This window comes from Porites lutea, chromosome 2, assembly GCF_958299795.1.
Source record: "Porites lutea chromosome 2, jaPorLute2.1, whole genome shotgun sequence".
NCBI classification, from domain to species: Eukaryota; Metazoa; Cnidaria; class Anthozoa; order Scleractinia; family Poritidae; genus Porites; species Porites lutea.
This window is the reverse complement of record NC_133202.1, coordinates 51,043,376-51,062,864: the sequence shown is the minus strand read 5'-3', so window position 1 is coordinate 51,062,864 and position 19,489 is coordinate 51,043,376. Positions and strand designations below refer to the sequence as shown.

The window sequence follows — 19,489 nt, the reverse complement described above, 5'->3', positions numbered from 1 at the left end:
TAAAAAGAAAACCTCATCTACTGGTAAATAACCAGAATTACTTGAGCTATAGTTCTAGCGACTGAGTCATACAACTCGTTTGTTCCCACTCCGGCCACTGACGAGCCTTTCAGCGTCCCTGAGTATTTTGTTATTCTTTCTAGTTGTTACCTGGGAAACCCAGCCATGATTTAAAAGTATTTTGTGAAGCCTTGAATTCTAATAGGCAGAAAATGTAAATTTGAATCCATGACAGTGCGATATAGATAAAAAATGAGATGTTTTCATATTTGAATAACTTGTTCTGGTAAGCAACAAATTTAAAAAGATAAAATGAGGAGTACAAGAGGTCTGATTGCCAAACTGTCAGTATGGATTTTGGTCATGTACCTTGTGGTACAATGTGGGTTTTTTGTCTACAAACTGGAAAATAGATCGGTAACAGGTAAATTTGTTGAATATGTCCGTTCTTTGTTCTTCTAAACAGCGTGTGGGCTAGGCCTTTGTTTTTCAGAGTTCATGGTTACAGCCAATGGTACACAGCTTATAGAACAATACAGTAAAACAAGATAAAGCATCCGCAGTATATTGGTGGATTTTTTGCTAGCTTCCACTGGCGTTTTCACTCATTTATATAGCTTCATTTGTACCATTATCTCGAATTCGAAATTTTCGGCTATTAGAGTTTACGTTTCCGAGTGAAGTAAAGTGTCGGGTTAGAATTTTGAAGCTAGGGTCTTGCAGTCTTGTAAAGTCTCGAATTTACCAGTGAACATCCCAAAACAAGAAAATTCGTCTCTATGTACGACAAGTTCTAACGCCTATTTAATTAGATGCACCGACCGCATCAATTGACTGCATCAAACTTTAACACGTGTGTGCGACCTCTCTCTGAGTATTCGAGGTAATGTCACTAGCGAATAACGATAATTAGACGCATTTAATTATTAGTTCGTGTTCATCTCTGCATATGTGAAATTCGCTATCCGTCTCTTACATTTCAAATCTTGTTTCCCTGTTGCCTTTCTCGTTAAAGCTGTATTTAATCAATATACTGTAGTTTAATACAAAATGATCACAACAATTATTTAAACTCTTTTTACCACCCCTATCTATATATGCTTAACATATCAGTCAATCAATCAGAGATCACGAACGTTGGGTAGGCCAAACGTCTAACTTCTGTAACTTTTCATGAGACGAACCAAACTCTAATTTTGGTCGACCTAAGTTAAGATCGTCTGCTGGGTCGAACGTCGAACTTAGGACGCGTCCAACCAATCAAATGAATCAGACCAAAAATTATTTTAGCCGGCCAACGGGTGTTCAGTAATAATTTTTTTCCCGAACGTGGCTAAATATACATTATCATACAAATTTTGAATTATTAATTTAGTTTGTCGCATGTGAAGATGGACATTTGCCCCGGAGACGATCTTCAGACGTCCAATCCGTCAGACGGATAGAACGTGTTGGACGATCCAAACTCATTACTGAGCTAAATCGAGGAATCATCAAACTTTGTACTTAATGGGAATATAATATCACTAAGGCCTAGGCCAGACGTCGAACTTTTTATGAATTTAACTCACTAAGTGCGGTTCGTCTCATGACGTCTCATTCAACGTTTGGCCTAAGCCTTACTGATATTAAATTGCCATTAAATACAACGTTTTAGGATTTCTCGATTTAGCTTGTATATTAATTACTCCACAAACTAGCATGACAATGCCCGCCAAAACGAAGACCCGAGTTGAGCAAAAACAGGATTAGCATCCCACTCAGAAGTTGTTACGGTTTGGTTACACGTTCCTTCCATCATTCGTGGGGAAGGAACACGCGACGAAGCCCTTAGAACATCAGTAATAGCGGAGTTTATTTTTAAATCCTTTGTTGGCTTCTCAGTTTGAGGGTTCAGATAATGGGTAAGGCGTAAACAGAAGTGCGCAGGAAAAAGAAGCGGAAGGGAGCTATGTATTGATGAGAAGGAGCAAACAGCGTCAGTCTGTTAAAATTGAATATTGAAATAGGCTTGAACTCTTACAGATATAGCCGCCAGACCTCAGTCATCATTCTCTTTTGTTTGCAGAAATCGAGTTTGTTCCTAATGAAAGAACAAACAAACTTCCAATACTTTTTCAGAACAGGGCACAGGTTCCGCTAAATAACTGCTCTATACCTGATGACTGGCTGTATCCACTTTGTAAACACAAAATTAAGGTAACTACACTACATATGGCAAAAGGTGTCTTTAACCAATTCTGTAAAACGAGCAAAAGAATGTTTAGGAGAGGCAAAGGAGTCTGTTAGAAGTAGGATGTGTTAATGACTACCGATCCATCGACCTACAGATCCACTGATCTAAACTGGTTCTTAAAACGGTTGGGGCGAAAAACAAATCAAAATTAAGTAAAGAAAAAAAAAACGAGCCCGACATCTCGACATGAAAGGCCAATCTTTTTCACCGGCAACATTTTTGAGTTATATGCGAGAAATGCACTGGATTTGGATGCTGTATGGTGCGACGGAAATCTTACTTTTCAATTTAACATACTTAATACCTCTCTTTTCCAGATGAATCTGATACGCTGGTCTGCACCATCCCAAAAATAATAATCACAATCATAATAATCACAATATACAATTTCATAATTTATAATTATAATAATCATCATCACAATCAGAATCATAATATTAAAAAAGCAAGAGCTCGTTAACCAAATGTAGCACCCTAGTCTAGTTTTGTTTCCAAGAATAATGATAAAAAAATTGTTATCAATAACCTTTGAAATTGTCACAACGCACCCCAAATTGTCATAATTGGGGTATATGTTGCTGTTGATCAATTGCTATCGACGATGGCCAAGGAAATCACGAAGAGAAAGAACTGGTGCAACGTGGAACTGTGGCTGGACTATTCAATACGGGAGAGCGCAGCTCTGCCGCATTCTGGACACTGGTGAATTTCATGGCCAGGTGGCAAAGAGATTAATTTAGACTTGCACAGCTGAAGTTTCCTCTGAGTTTCTGCTCTTCTGCTCTGCTCGAACAGGACAGCGGCGTTGTTAATTTTGCTACGGCAGGTTGGTAGGTCAAGTGCCAGAGTCTCCCAGGTTTCCCAGCAATATCAAAGGCCCAGCGACGTTTTGAGACAGTCCTCGTAGCGCTTCTTCTGTGCACCCAAGGAAAGTTTCTCCTTGACTAATTCGCCATGAAACAATCTTTTTAGGGAAGGGTTTGTGCCATTGTGCTATCACGGCTATTATAGCCCACCATAGCCCACCTAAGCTGGGCTCTTTGGAGCAGAGTGTGTATGCTTGGCATTCCAGCCAGAAGAAGACCTTAGTGTCACCCAAGGTGATCTTCAACTGATTTCTAAGGCAGTTTTGGTAGAATTGGTTAATCTCTTGGATGTGGCGCTCGTATATTGACCATGTTTCACAGGAAATATAGTACTGAAGACAGCACCGCAGGCTTGTAATCCTTGAGTTTTTCCAAGGCAGCTGCTTCTCTTTCCCCAAACCCTATCACCAAGTCGTCCGAAAACTGAACTGGCCTTGGCAATGCGTGAATTGACCTCGTCGTCCATTTTGGCAGATCTGGAAAGTGTGCTGAATACGTACGTTAACCTGTCAAACAATCTTGGGAATTTCCTCTTTGACAGTGCTGGTTGGTATACCACACGCGTCTTCTTCGCAGCAGGCTGGTGTAGAACGTCAGTTTTCTTGGTACTGATTGTACGCCCAAGGTTATCGCAAGCATTGGAAAAACAATCGATGCTCAGTTGCTTATAGGTCTCGGTGGCAGTATTAAGCGCACGGTCACCTGGGAACAGGAAGTGACGCACTGTAACTTCGTTCGCCTTGATCACTACCTGTAGCCTGCGAAAGTTGAATAGGTTTCCAACGAGATACGACCATCGCTTTTTTGTAGACGGCATCCGTCAACATGGCTGTAAACCTCATGTTGAAGAGTGAGGAGGCAAGGACACATCTTTGCTTGACTCAGTTAGTGAGTGAAAATGCTTCAGACTAGTCTGAAATTAATCAAGTACTCGAGCAAGCATGGCGTCGTGGAATTTACGCGCCATGCTCATGAACTTATCTAGACAGCCACACGTTGCCATGATCTTCCACAGGCCCTCGCAACGAACAGGGAAACAGACCTTTGTCAGATCTACAATTGTTATCCAGAGATCTTTATTCTGTTGTTGACGCTGTTCCCGGAGTAACCGTGTAGCAAACAACATGTCCACAATTCCACGGCCCTTCATACGCCACACAGACTTTCTGGGAGGTGGCAATCCTCCAAGTGCTGGAATAAGGAGGTTGGAGAGGACTCTTACAACGATCTTGCCAACTACGATTAGGTGCAGCGTGACAAAATCCCTCCGTTATTGTCGCATGATTGTCTATTTCGCCTTATCTTATCGAGATTTCAATAGAGGCAACCTTGACTTCCTCCCGTTCTAACTTTCTGACAAAAAGCCGCTTGTTAGTCGTTTTCGCATGTGGGCGCCGCCTTGGCCGGATATGCATGTTGAGTTTTGGTCAATTCAGCAGTCTGCGCTGCACAGCCTATCCCTTCTGCCGACTATAACAAAATCGATTAGATACCATTGCTTACTGTGTTGCAGTTGGGCAGACGGTAAATTATGTTGATTACCAAAAGGTCGTGAGATAAACACGTCTTCAAAAGTAATAGTCCGTTGCTGTTGTATTTTCGAACGCCATTCCTCCCAATGATTCTTTTCGAGGTCTTGTCTTCGGAACATTCTATATCAGTGAAGACGTCTCCGAGAACAATGAGTTTGTTTCCTTTTGGTAGACCTTCAACGATGCCTTGTAAGCCGTCGTAGAATTTATCTTTAGTCTCCTCTGGATTCGTCATTGTCGGAGCTGATGATAGTAACGTAGCATGAGACCATCATTGAATCCTTTGAGAAGGTTGTTAAGCTCGCTCCCGTTCCTACCTCACAAAGTTCTTCACTTTAACGACCACTCCAGAAAATTTGTAACCAGATTTGAATGTCGTGACTATCGTCAGCTGACCTTCCAAACAAAGTCTCACTAGGTAAGAATGTTGTTCCCTCGGAAATCTCTCGCAACAATTGTTGTCTGTCTCACAGGTTGTCAGCTTTAGTGCTGTCTCTGAGCTTAAGTGCATTCCATGTGCCGGTAGTTAGTGCTACTTCGTCTTGAAAGTTCGGCGGCATAGATAGCATCCCCTCTTCCCTGATAAGCAGGCCTGGGTAAGACGAAGAAGCGTATGTTTAGGGTAATTTCCCTAATACCTTTTTTAGGCCATGGAAGTTAACAGAGAGATTCCTAAAGAGGACTTCTCCTCAGACACTAAGGGGGATCCAAACTCCACCCTCTGAGTCGGTTCAGTAGAGAGCGATCCTAATGTTATGGGCCGCTTGTGTACAGGTCCTGTGACTACACCTTCCAGTGAATCTCCACCCGCTACTTCGTCATTCTCCAATTGCTACAGGGCTTAAAAGATTCAGGGGGAGGGTTATGCATTGACTTGCTCTACAACTGGATGAAGGCGAGGAAATGTTTCGCATTGTCGTCAGCCTAACTCTCTCGTCCTGAGTTACCTGGGCCAAGCGGAAAGATATGGTCAAGGCGGCTGGAGATAAGGCAGGATGCAGTAGATGGCCACCAGCTTTGACCCTTTCCACTTAAAATATGCATGGTTTTACAATAATTCGAAAAGATTCGGAAACGATTTTGATTAATGAGCCCAGCTTGCCATCACCAGTCAGTGGTACGCTGTTCAGGCACGTTCAGGAGCATGTGGTAGTAGTAATGGGGGCCACCCTGGGCTCGACCAATCAGAAAGCCGGATTTAGGTCACGTGGTACAAATGGACCAATCAGCGTTAAGCAGAAGGTCATGTGACCTGTCAATCAAAGTATGAGCCAATCAGGGCCTAGATGACGTCATAAGGGGTGTGGTCGATGACATCATAGGGGTGTGGTCGATGACGTCATAGGAGTGATGACGTGTTGTAAAAGTGACCCTGTGTCACGTTGGGGTGTGGCCCTGTAACCCTATAGCCTTGTTACCCTGACTCTAACCCTAAGGGCTCTTATATATGAAGACGAACCTGATGGCTCGTCCATGTGGGAACCCTAAGAGAGAATTGTCGAGGGCGCATGCGCACTAGAGACATTTGGGTTTTTGGGGGGTAAACGGTGTTCCCCTTGGCCCTGACCCCTAGGGCTAGGGTGGGGCAAGGTCGAGGTCCCCCCCAGGCGGTCACGTGATGATTCCCTAGGGAATTCAAAAAAAGGAAAAAAAATAAACACATTTTTTTGCACAGGTGTCAAACTCAGTTTTATTACACAAGTCTCGAACCCTAACGTTTACAAACGGGAACGTGTGCCCGACCCTACGGGTGTGGGGCGTCCCTACATGGTTTGAATAAGCGATCCGAACTTGCGGTGGTGGTGCTGGGTGCTGGGGTCAGAGCGTTCACAGGTGACTTCGGAACACGGCTTGGATGTGGAGTAGTCCCTTTTCTTGGTCCTCGATACTGTGGAGGATATCTTGGTAGTGGGCGTGGGTACTGGGATGTTCTTCGGGTGACTGTTCGAACAAGTACCGTACAGTATCTCTGAGGCCTTCCAGGTTTTGCCGGCACGTCTCTAGATTTTGGACACAGGTGGTGTAGGCGAATTCGCACGATCGTCGCTTCTTGTCCGCCACGTGGGGGTCGATCAACTGACGCCTCACTTGTTCGCACATGCGGTTCAGACGGCATTCGTAGCCCCAGTCCAGGTCCATGCTGATATTTTCTCGCAGCTCCCACAATATGTCTAAGTATTCTTCTAGGTAGTCTCGGTTGAAGACCCTGGGTGCCATGATCGGGGACTTGGGTGTGGATCAGGATAGCGACCCAGAAGAAGGCCAACGAGAACACAGTGACTGGCGCGACAAACAGCATGATCCGTGTCGAGGTGCAGGGTCGATGGGAGGGTCTCTTATATGGACCTCTAAGAGGGGGCGCCAAGCCCCTCTGGGAAGGGTCTAAGAGGAGGGGGGATACCCCCCCATCCCCCCTCTTTTTTAGGGGTCGAACAGGGGTGATGGGAAGGCACGTGACCCAGACTATAAGACGTGGGACCGGTCGCGATTCAGGTTGTCTGCAGTTGGTCTTTGTTCAAAGATGGCGGACTCCGTCCCTGACGATTTGCCAGTTTTACCTGACGATGTTTTATTCATGATTGCGAGGATGTATAGATTAGCGACGGTGGAGGAACGCGATGCGAACGGGTGGTGGCAAGTGCGTAAGGAGATGCGCTATTTACCTCGGTGCCCCCAACGCAAGCGCATCATTAACGTGAAGGGGTTCTACGTACCACGCCATGGCAACTTGTTGGAGCCTGTGACGGGGTACTTTTACCGGAGGCTCATTCGTAGAATGTTCGCCACCCAAGAGAGGGATCCAAGTCTGTACCAGTGGTTCAGAAGAACGTTTGGTACCGACGACTACCTCCGTCCAGGCCAGGCGGCCGAGTGGCCCTATATTCACTGCATTTATTGCGGCGAGAAGCACGAGTGTGGCAATGAGGAGGAGGATGAGGAGCGCCAGTACCAGAAAGACCAGCGGGCTTACCGAAAAAAGATGCGGCGCGTGGCGAATGTCTGGGCTCAACGGGACTGGTTGAAACGCCTACGCCCTCGCCGTCCCAAGACCTAAACCCTCTCACCCTCAATATTTAACAGGGACCCCTTTTGGGGTCCCGCCCACATTTGCAAAAGTCAATGATCAACACTCAGATTAAAAAACACATTTTATTGATTATCGCACGGGTCGATCGCGCTGCGCCAATTCTTGCACGTAGCCCTTGTAAGCCTCTCGGTATTGATCTTGCAGGTGAAGGAGCATCTCGGTGTGATCGTAATGAGCTTGCAATCCTCGTCGAATGCGTTCGCGGAGATACTCGTCCAAGGTTCGATAGTCGTCGAGGCGTAGCTGGCGATGATACTCGGCATTCATGGGGACAGCGTGTCTCGAGTGCGTTGGAAGAGTGAGAGGAGTTGCAGGTGGTGGATCGGTAAGGAGGGGACGACCAAGACGGCACTGTGTGGATGTAGCACTGGAAAGGTCGAGCCGTGCAGGTGAGTGAAGTTCTGGTCGCTGGCGGCGCGTTTATACCATTGCCCACTGGTGACGTCACACAGGAACATGTCTTTACCTAATGCGTCAGCGATAATGGTCAGCTGGTCCGTGTCGCTCATGTTGGGTAAGGGCGTGTGCGACCCAAAGAGAAAGACGGTATGCGCGTCGCGCAGCACGTGCTGGGTCGGGCCGGTGATGAGATGAACGCGCATCCCTTGGTGTTCGGCCAGGGCGGCGATCTGGTTATCGGGAGTATAGACCGTGTAGTCCTGAAGCTTGGGCATGGTTCCGAGCGAACGACGTTTTCTCCGCCGTCGCCGTGACGGTCGTGCAAGGGGGCCTTTTTGCATGAGTGGAGCGAGTGAGAGGCAAGCAGGGTATTTATAGCGCAGGGGGGCGGGAAAAACCGAGCACGCGGGGGCGGAGCCCGACCTGACCCATCGTGGCGTTTCAGGCCCTTATAAGGCATGGATGACGTCATCTCTGCACGTGATAGGAAGGGAGTATAAAACGGCGCGGGGCGATCCTGGCGGCCTAGTGTCATCATGGCCGCTTGTACGAGACACCCCACGCGTCCGGCGCCCGTGCCGACCGGTCGTTCTAAAAGCAAGAAACGTCCAGCGGAGGATGTTTTGGAAGACAAGACCGACGTGTTGGAGGAAGGCGAATTGGCCGCTTGGTTCTTGAACGAGATGGATCAGGCCACGCAGACGGATCCCGTCCCGTACGCGCCGGTGGACCGACCCGGGGTGTGGATGTGCCCGCTGCATCCCGACGAAAGTTTGTCCGAGGGACGCAAGAACGAGTTTGTCTATGTTTATTGCCCGAGGGACACGTGTCCCGTGTTCAGTCCTCAAGATCGCGTGGACGAATGGATGACCCTGGTGGCTCAACAGTTGCACGAGGAGTTGCGTCAACGATGGGACGAGTTGACCTGTTTTTGCGATCGACGATTGGCGTTGCGCAAGAGCGGGTCGGAGAAGAATCCTCAGCGCTGTACTTGGCCTGTCGCGATGGAGGCTGCCGCTGTTTCCTGTGGTTGAACCTCCCGTTGTCGGGCAAGATGCGTCGTCGCGTCGATGGGGAAGACTGGAGTAGCAGCAGCAACCTACCCAAAACCAAACGAGCGTGCTTGGCGGCTCGCCTGCGGGGCGTGGACGGGTCGGCGACCAAGGGGTTCATGATGTGCGACAATGGGTACAACACCTTGAATTCCCCGAGTATTTTTCAGGGACTGAGGTATCGCCCGTGGATGCACGGCGCCTGGGAGGAGTATCAAGGGGCCAGCACGCCAGACGCCCGTCGTCAAGTGTTGCTGTTGGCCTACGCCCGGTACGAGGGTGAAGACGGGCATCATCCCGAGAGTCCACGGGTGCTGAACGAGTTGCACGAGCATTGGTTGGAGGGGAAACCCAAAGTGTGGCGCGGCAGTGTCTTTACCGACGACGAGATGGACCGGTTGAACCAGATCCGCCAGTCACGATTGGACCCCGAACGCCCTTGGTGGCAGTCACGCCGTGAGAATGTCCACCAATAAAAAATAAGAAAGAGAGTCTTATTGTCGTTATTGCAGCGCGTGCGTGCGACATGCAGAAGAAGAAGCGCCGCGTGAGTTGGGCGGACGCCTATGAAACGCCCTCGTTGCGCGGGAGTCTGGGGGGCGTGGCGCGTTTGGCGCAAGCGCACGGCGTGCCGGTGTCCCGCGCCCGCGCCAAGTTGCAAGGGTTGTTGAGTTACACCTTGCACAAACCGCGACGACGACGTTTCCCTACCCTGCCGGTGGTGGTGCATGGGATGGACGACCAATGGGTGGCCGACCTCGTGGAGATGCAACCGTTGAAGAAATGGAATCGGGGAATGCGCTACTTGTTGACGGTGGTGGATGTGCTGTCCAAGGTCGCGTGGGTGGAACCGTTGAAGGCCAAGACGGGCGTGGCGGTGGCAGCGGCGTTCGAACGCATCCTGAAACGGGCCCGAGGACGCCAACCCGTGCGTTTGCAGACGGATGCCGGCAAAGAGTTTTACAACCGGACGTTTCAGGCCTTGATGACGCGTCGGAAGATTCATCATTTCTCGACGTACGGCGATACCAAGTCGTCGGTGGTGGAACGATTCAATCGGACGTTGAAGGAACGCATGTACCGTTACTTTACCGCCCGCAATACCTACCGGTACGTGGACGCCTTACCCGCCTTGGTGCAGGGCTACAATGTGACCAAACACCGCAGTATTGGCATGGCCCCTCGCGACGTGACGTGGTCTAACCAACGCCAGGTGTGGCAACGTTTGTACGGGAAACGTCTGGCGCGTCGCGTGCGCCCCAAATGGAAAACGGGGGATCGCGTGCGTTTGCAGAAACAGCACCGTCCGTTCGAGAAAGGGTATTTGCCCGGCTGGACCGAAGAGGTGTTTCTCATCGACCGGGCCGTGCCGGACCCCGTGGCCACCTATAAAATCAAGGAATGGGACGGTACGCCCGTCAAAGGCACCTTCTACGAACAAGACGTGCAAAATGTCGACGTGCCGGACGACGCGCTGTTTCGCGTGGAGAAAGTATTGCAGCGTCGACGCCAAGAGGTCAAGGTGCGTTGGAAAGGCTGGCCCAAAAAGTACGACAGTTGGATTCCCAAGCGTAGTTTGGCCTCGTTATGAGTCGTCGAGTGGCTTTGATGCCCGCCCCGTTGGCGGGGCCGTCGGCGGCGCCGTTTGGTCGTATGCAGAGTGCCCCGCTACCCAGCCAAAAGACTTGGATGGATATGATGGAACGTTTGGAAGCCAAGTACGGACCCAAGAAGGGGAAGAGGAAGGTCAAGAAGGTCCGTAAGAAGAAGAAGCGCCCTGCCAAGAAGAAGCGTCCCTCCAAGAAGGCCCAGCGCGCGTTCCGGGCCAAGTTGCGAGGCATGGTCAAGCGCGGCAAGAGCGTCACGTTGGACACGACGCTACGTCAGCTGGTGCAAGCGTTCCCCCAGGCCGATCACGCGTTGAAGGTCTGGCCCAAACGGTCCAGTTTGCATAGTACCGTGGGTCGGGTGCCCGGGTCCAAGCGTAAATTGAATACGTTCCTATAAAAACGGGTCAGTCTCGACCCGCGAGGAAAGAGAGAGCGATGGAACCGTCGAGTCGATCGTTGTACGTCACGTTGCTGAGTAACACCAGCAAACCGGAGTTTCCACGCAATACGCCGGCCTCGTTCAAGGTGCGTCTGCCGTACCCATTGCGCGTCAAGAACTGGCAGGTTGGCGTGGCCGGCGTCTACTTACCCGGGCCACCGAATGTGGTCTCGCATGCGGTGACGTCGCATCCCGTGACGTCGCATCCGACCGCCCCTCTGACGGAACATCGACAATCGAATTTGTACAAGGGATCGACCAACCAACGATTGGTGCGCATGTATTCCCGAGCCAATAAGGGGGACGATGTGACCAGGGTACAAGAGATCACCTCGACCATGGAGGACGCCGACATGCCCGAAGCCACCACGGGGGTGACGTTTATGAAAAAAGTGGTCCGTTGGTTGCAACAAGATAGGCTGAAGAAACTCTTTACCGGGTATATCTTTGGCACCACCGAGGTGGATTATACGCCTCGGTTCGAATGGAAGGACGAGGCGGGGGTGTCTACGTTGTGGATCCTGAATGATAAAATCAACATTGCCTTCAACAAACCGCGCCCTTACTTGGGGTTCAATCTGGTGTTGGCTGAAACGATGGGGTGGATTAAGAAAAAGGAAGACCAATCGTACGAGCTGGGTCCCAATTTGTTGATGTACCAGCATCTGAAGCGACCCAAGGTCGCCAAGATCGGGGCCGACGGGGATAAGAACCAATTGTTCACGTTTTCGGATTACGTGCACGTGCACCGAGGCATAGCGTATATGTCCATGGTGATGGATTGGCAGTTTGTGAATTTGGACGAGGCCTATGCCCAGGCCACCACGCACGTGTACGTCCCTCCCAAGGTCCTGTGGAATCGTTTCCGATGGATCATGGACGACGAGAGCGTGTGGATCAAGGATGGGGGAATTAGTTCCTTGGGGTTTGTCAATCTGGAAGGCTCCCCGCATTATTGGAAGAAGAAGACCGTGGGCATGACGTTGACGAAAAGCGGCAACAAGTACGAACCCAAGTTTGGTTGGCTCATCGGCACCACCAAGCTGAGCAAGACCGGCACGTATAGAATCATCGTCGAGATCTACACGACCGACCAGATCTTGTTTGACAAGAGGAGCGTGACTGCCTGGTTTAGTTTCTACGTGCAGAACATCGACTCGGCCGTGACGACGCACGTGCACGAATACCTGGGCACCCACATGGTGTATTACCATCGCCTCGTGCAAGATTTCCGGCTGACGCAGCAGTCGGACGATACGTCGCGGATGTACCTCAAGGTGACCATGGACGGCGTGCCCAGCACGTACCCGGCCACGTTGACGGATCAATGTTACGTGGTGGTCTACGGGTACAACATCGCAGCGCCGTGGCAACCCATCAGTCAAGTCACCGACGTGTACGACGGTCATCCCGTCATTCGGCGAGGCACCACCACCACCTCCTCCAGTAGCACCACCGAAACGACCACCACGCCCACGCATACCGGGAGTCAAGAGAAACAGAAGAAGACCACGGTGACGCCCGCGACGCACGGGGACCTACCCACGCGTTCGGTGCATCTGTACTGCAATGCGGTGGACAGCAGTATCGTGGGCACGCAGATCACCAATTTCTTGCGAGACCTGCCCTATAAAGACGAGCCCATCCGCTGGGAACCGGAACACGTGCAGTATCACCGGGTGCGCGGAGACACGGTGGAAATTGTCGAAGTGGAAGTGGCCGAGACGAACGGCGAGTTGATGACCTTGAACCCGGCGGGAGAGACGCAAGTGACGTTGCATTTCCAGGCATGAATCGGATCGTGTTGGTCAGTGATCCCACGGAAGAATTTCCCACCAATACCGCCAGTTCGTTCAAAGTGCGCCTACCCGTGCCTTTGACATTGAAGGGGGAAGGATGGAAGGTGGGGCTGGCGGCCATCTCCACCCCCGACGCCGCCTTGGATTTGACGAGACTCGCGACGACCGTCAACCCTCGCGTGCTTGTCGTGGGAGTCAAGTTGGTGAGGAATTTGACGTCCAGTGACACCCCGGTCCACTATCAAACCACCATCCAGATCAAGGAGTTGACCGACGATCCCAGCGTGGTGGATGGGGTGAGTCTGATGAAAGCCCTCATAGGCAAAGCGCAGTTTAACGAGGTGAAAGAAGCCCAATCGAAGAGTAAACGGCTCTACGACAAGTTTCGGGTCACGTACGAATGGGACGGCGAGGACCTGCGCATCCTGGCCAAGGAGTTGGACGACATCGCCTTGAGACCGGCATGGCGTTCGTGCAATGGCATGTGCACGTGTCCTTGGCCAAGCTGATGGGGTGGCTGGTGCAAAACAAAGATAAGAGTTATGCCTTGGGCCCCAATCTCCGTTACGAGCTCCTTTACAAGACGAGTTCTAATGGGAATTATTACCAAGACGTCAAGAACACGGAACTGAACAACCACGACCTTTGGAAAATAGAAAGCGACCACTTGCAGTTGAGTCAGTGTATCAATTGGCGCTTCGTCAACTTGAACGTGGCTTTCCGAAAGGCGGTGGGGAAACCCTTGAGCACCTTTCTGGTCTACTCGGACTTGGTGGACAGCAATATCGTCGGCAGTCAACTGCATGCCATGGTGCGCGAAGTGGAGCACCGACACCAAGGCAAGGGCGTGGCCTACTTTGAACCCTTGCACATCCAATGGTTACCGTGTCGGCGCGAGTACATGGACGTGGTGGAGGTGATACTTGCCAAGAGTCAAGGAGAGTTAATCCTGTTCGGCGCGGGACGCACCTTGATCACCTTCCTGTTCGAACGAGACGTATAAAAAAGGCGCGTGCCTCGGGTCATGTATCACATCATGTGGGGAGGCAGTCTGACGCGATACCGTCCACCACCCCTGCCACCGCAGGATGGTCGAGGACTGAAGACGGATTTGCTGTTTGATGTGGGCGGACCCATTCTGTCCAATTTCGCGAAAGCCCGCGCGAAAGCCATGGGACAAGGGATAAAAGAAAACTTGAAACGCAAGGCCCTTCCCATTCTCGCGACGGTGGCCAAGAGGAAGGCGACCTCGGTGGGTAAGAGAGTAGGGACAACGTTGTACAAGAAAGGGGCGAAACGCTTACGCGACGTGCTGGGTGTGTGAGAGGATGCGTCCACGAAGGTTGGTGGTGCAATCCAGGCCTCGTTATCAACGGAGCGTGCCCTCGCCGTTTGCACGACAACGAGGGGGATGGATTAGTGCCAGCGTCCCCAAACCCCCGGGGTACGACTTGACGAAATGGTTGTTGGCCCAACAACGTCGAGGTCGCGCCCAGCGCGGTGGATGGTTCAATCCTCACATCCCCAAACCGCCAGGCTTCGGCCTGCCCAAATGGGTGGCGGCCAGGATGCGTATAAAACGACCACGCCGCCGCTGAGGAGACGCACTCCTCCTCCTTTGGCATCATGAGTAGTTTGGACATTTTCTCGGTCCCTCCGACCGACTACGATCTGCAGGGGTATAAGATGGTACCCTACCACAAATTGAGTACCAGCATCACGCCCATGAAGTTCTCGGTGCAGGCCTTGGAAGATTACGTGGATTTGAATCGCAGTTATTTCGTCATCGACCTGCGGTTGTATTCGTCGTCCCAGAACGGCATCGTGGCCGATGCCAATGCGGCGTCGGATGCCAACAACACCCGGTTCGTGTACGCCGTCAACAACTTGGCCCACACCATCTTCAAGCAGATCAACTTGCGGTTCAATGGCACCCTGATGACCGAACAGACCGACACGTACGCCTACTCGGCCTATTTCCAGACGCTGCTCAACTACCACCGCGACGATGGAGAAACGTTGTTGCAGCCTCAAGGTTGGGTCAATTTCTTGAACGTCACGGCTTCGCTGGCCGCCGCGGGCGTCAACGACGACATCAGTACCACGGCGAACTGGGCCCATGGGGACACCAACCTGCTCAAGACCCTGACCACCCCGTTCCGAAACAACAACGTGGTCCGTTTGGTCATGCGACCGTACCTGCCTGCCTTCCACACGGGCAAGATTATGGTGCCCGGGGTGGAAATGAATTTCGAACTGCACTTCAACAGTCCCGATTTCTATACCTTTAGCACGCTGACCAGTGGTACCGGCGCCAAGCGGTACGTAACGTTGCGAGAGCAAGATGTGGACATCACCTTGCACTTGTGCCGACTGAACCTTAACCCGGATGTCTACGGGTCCCTGGAAACTGAGCGCAAGATCCGCAAGCAGGTGGTCAAGTACCCGGTGGTGTGTGATCAGATTCGCTCGTTCACGTTCAACGGGACCACCACCGTGTGGCAGCAAGATAATTTGTTCTTGGGCAGAGTCCCCCAGCGCATGATCGTGGGGATCTTGGACAGCACGGCCTTCAATGGGGACAAAGAAAAGTATCCGTTTGCCTTCCAGAAGAAAGGGGTGACGTCCGTGCGTCAGTTTATCGAGGGGGAAGAGTACCCGTACGTCACCCTGGAACTGAACGGGGCCAATAACCGCAAAGATCGACTGGGGTATTATCGGTTCTTGGAAGCCGCCGGGGCCGTGCCCAAACATCGCGAGTTCATGGTCAAACCGGACGAGTGGGGACAAGACAAGAATTGCACCTTGTTCATGTGGAACAACGTGCCCAGCGGGGATGCGGATGGGCGCAAACTCAATCCCAAGCAGACCGGCAACGTGCGTCTGGAGATCAAGTTCAGAGCGGCCCTGAATGCCAACATCACCATCTTGGTGTGGGGCGAATTTGAAGGCGTCATCTACATCGATCACTTGGGTGCCGTGACGTATGATAACAAAGTGTAAAGGACCTCCTGGGTTTAGTTGAACGATGGAACTGGTGGCGTTGAGTGATCGTCAATTGAGAGCCTTGGCGCTCTCGGACCCCGAGTTGAAGCGCGTGTTCCAAGGCGTCTATCCCTCCGATCGATTGCCCGAGCATCCTCCCAAGACTACCCGAGGGGCCTACATCGTCAACACGGACCCGGCCGGCGAACCGGGTCAGCATTGGTTGGCCCTCTGGACGGAAGAGGGGGTGTGCGAAGTGATGGACAGTTACGGGTTACCGTTAACCGTCTACGAGGCGCCGGGATTTCACGAATGGATCGCACGGCATTGGAAGTACGTGGTGCGTAGCGACAAGACGTTGCAAGCCTACGACAGTCTGGCCTGTGGCCATTATGTTTTTGCGTACTTGCAAGACCGCGTGCGACAACGGAGCCTGTTGGAGTTTGTGGAAAGTTTTCGAGACGGCGATTACGTGTGGAACGATCATCGCGTGGGGGAACGCGTCCGTGCCTGGATCCAGAGTACACTGCGCGACGAGGGCATGGACGAACCCGATGGACCGGATACGCAACGCTGTGTCTCTCGACGTTGTTTATTTCCTTCATTAAACGACTCTTGACGCTTGACCAAGGTGTGTTTTTTATGGGTGTCCCACAAGGGGGAGACGGCGGGAAAGGACGACTATATAAAGGGGACGGGACCCAGATCCAACGTGGGTGCGGGGGACCTCCGCGCGAGCGGTCGGTCCGACCTCAAGGGTTCTCTCCCGGCCGGTGGTGGGTACGTCCGGTATTTCCATAAAAATAGTGCCACCCTTGTCCACTGCATGACCGAGTCTGGCCGCGGGGGTTCTCCGTACTCATTCCCCAGGGGACCTTAGCTCAGTGGGTAGAGCAGCGGCCTTGCCAGCCGTGGGTCATCGGTTCGAGTCCGATAGGTTCCACGCCACGTCGTCGCGGGCGCTCCATAAAAACCGGTGCGCTCGCGGCGACGTGATTTTTTTTTGGTGAGAAAATGATTACGCGACAAGATAAGCGACGTGTCCTGGAAGCCTTGGACGAACGTCTGTTGATGGAACTCGTGATCCATCCCGTGGACGCGTTGTGCGACACCTGGGATTATGGACACTATCGACTCTTCCGTCGATTGGCGTGGGCCGGCGATTGGCTGGGGTTGGCCCGGGCGTTGAACGCCTGCCCGGAAACCGCCGTGGTGGAGACCACGCTGACCCTGATAAAAGACGCCTCGCCGCGATTGTACGCCATGGTGACGACATGATTCGACATCCCTGCAACACGTTGGTGGGCGGCCCGTCGGGGAGCGGAAAATCGACGTGGACGCGCCGTTTGTTACGGCACGCCGATCAATTGATGTACCCCCCTCCTCGGGTGAAACATTATTGTTACGGGGCCTGGCAACCGGCCTTTGACGAGATGAAGCAAGAGAAGGTGCAGTTTCACGAAGGACTGTCCACGTCGGAGGAGTTGGACCAATGGTTCGGTCCCACGCAAGGGGGACTCTTGGTGTTGGACGATCTCATGGACGAAGGCGCCAACGACAAACGCGTGTTGGATCTCTTTTCCAAGCACTCGCATCATCGGAACATCAGCGTCCTCTTCCTGTGCCAGGATCTATTCCCGCCCGGCAAATTCGCCAAAACCATTTCGCGCAACGCCCATTACATCGTGGCGTTCAAGAACCCGCGGGATCAAGTGGGGATGCGCACCTTGGCGCTGCAAGCCTTTCCCAACGACTGGTCGCACGTGATGAACATCTTTCGCGAATGCACCCAACGCCCTTTTGGCTATTTAATGCTGGACCTGCATCCCGCGTCAGACGATCGGTACCGTCTCTTCACCAACGTGTTACCGGAGGAAGGACCGACGGAAACCTATGAACGACAAGGATGAGTCGACGGACCACGCCCTCGTCCGACGAGTTTCGGGACGATTTGGATTTCGACCAATTGACCTGGGAGAATGAACTGGCTCGAGAACGGGCGCGACAACAGCGGAGACGTCAGGGAGGTCAGCAACGGGACTTATCGGAACGCTTGGAAGGGCACACCACGCCCTTGTCGGTGGGTGTCGGACGGTCCCCCCTCGTCACGCCCCGTGCCGTGCGAGATGCCTTGCAACAAGCCATGGACCTCTCGGGCATCCCCACGGCCCCGCCGGCCGGGGTAGGTGTCGCGCCCAATGTCTCGTCGCCGAGTTCGGGCGTGCCCAGCGTGACGGCCATCCGGGCCGCGACCCAGGACTTGCCGTCGCCCACGTTTAGTCCCCGACAAATCGGTGTCATGGAACAGATTCTTCGAAATGAGGTGCCCGAAGATCAAATCGATGCCCTGTTGGACTCGGTGGGGCTCGACTTTAACCAATTGACCGATTACATCGGCCGACGCCCCCCGTCGCCCACGCTCACTGCCCGACAAATCGACGTCATGGAACAGATTGCCCGAGGGAATTTTCCACCCGGGCAGATGGAGAACCTGTTGACGTCCGTGGGTCTCACCAAGGATAATTGAACCAATATATCACCAACCGTCCCCCGACACCCCGGACCCCTTCACCAGCCCCGGCACCGCGAGGCCGAGGTCGAGGCCGAGGCCGAGGACGAGGTCGAGGTCGGGGACGCGGCGGGGTGCCACCCGGAGGGGGTGGCGGGGACGACGATGGAGGCCCGCCCGGCGGCGGGGGTGGCGGTGGCGGCGGCGGGGGACGTCGTGGCCGTGGCCGTGGGCGTGGGCGTGGCCGCGGCACACCCCCTCGACGAGCACGGATGAATCAAGACGAATTACGACGTCAGATGGATCTGTTGGCCGAAGATGCTCGTCAACGGTCAGTGGGGCGCCGTATTGCCGGCATCACGCATACCAATACCGTCACCACGGTCTACAAGGATGGAGGCGAACCCGAAGTCTATCGCACCTCGTCGCGTTTGTCCACCCCCAACACGGTATAAAAAACAGCCTCGGTTCCTTACCCCATCACTTCGCATCATGGTCCGACGCGGACGGAGACGACGACGACGACGCTACTACCAACGAGGGGGAATTTTACCCTTTCTCATCCCTCTCGCCATGGCCGCCGAGAAGGCCGCCGTGAAGGCCGCGCGCAAGAAACGCCTGGGGAAAATCTCTTGGTAGTAGGTGCAAGCGAACCAGCGCCACCGAATGTTCAAGATGACCGGGGCCAAGTCATCCTATAAAGACACCCTCGAACGTGTGTCCCAGGAAACACGACACCATGGTGCGACGCCTACAACGACAACTGCCCTTTTTGCGGAGCGTGTTGCGAGAAGCCGACCAGCACGTGCGACGGGAACGATTGCAGCATGCCAATGCCGATCAAGTCAATGCCATCAGTGAATTGGTGATGAACACCTTGAAAGGGAATGTGACCGTCCCGCCTCGACTCTTGGATCAGTTGCGTCCGCACAAGCAGGCCTTGCGCGAGATGGCGCGTCGCAAGCATTCCATAA

General features: G+C 52.7%; 2 protein-coding genes and 1 non-coding gene across 3 annotated transcripts; all 3 read left to right on the top strand.

Annotated features, from left to right (window-relative positions):
- Positions 1-14,707: 14,707 nt before the first annotated feature.
- Positions 14,708-16,024, top strand: LOC140926377 (uncharacterized protein F54H12.2-like). The gene has a single exon (XM_073376128.1). It carries the CDS (start codon positions 14,708-14,710, stop codon positions 16,022-16,024), a length of 1,317 nt encoding a protein of 438 aa, XP_073232229.1.
- Positions 16,025-16,876: 852 nt separating this feature from the next.
- Trnaa-ugc (transfer RNA alanine (anticodon UGC)) lies at positions 16,877-16,949 on the top strand. The gene has a single exon. It is a non-coding gene; the product is annotated as a tRNA-Ala (tRNA).
- Positions 16,950-17,280: 331 nt separating this feature from the next.
- On the top strand, positions 17,281-17,916 carry LOC140926376 (uncharacterized). The gene has a single exon (XM_073376127.1). The coding sequence runs from the start codon at positions 17,281-17,283 to the stop codon at positions 17,914-17,916; it is 636 nt and encodes a 211-aa protein (XP_073232228.1).
- Positions 17,917-19,489: the final 1,573 nt, after the last annotated feature.

Excerpts from the sequence above, each read along its gene's own strand:
- LOC140926377 (XM_073376128.1), top strand. The coding sequence starts at position 14,708 with ATGGTACCCTACCACAAATTGAGTACCAGCATCACGCCCATGAAGTTC.
- LOC140926376 (XM_073376127.1), top strand. The coding sequence starts at position 17,281 with ATGATTCGACATCCCTGCAACACGTTGGTGGGCGGCCCGTCGGGGAGC.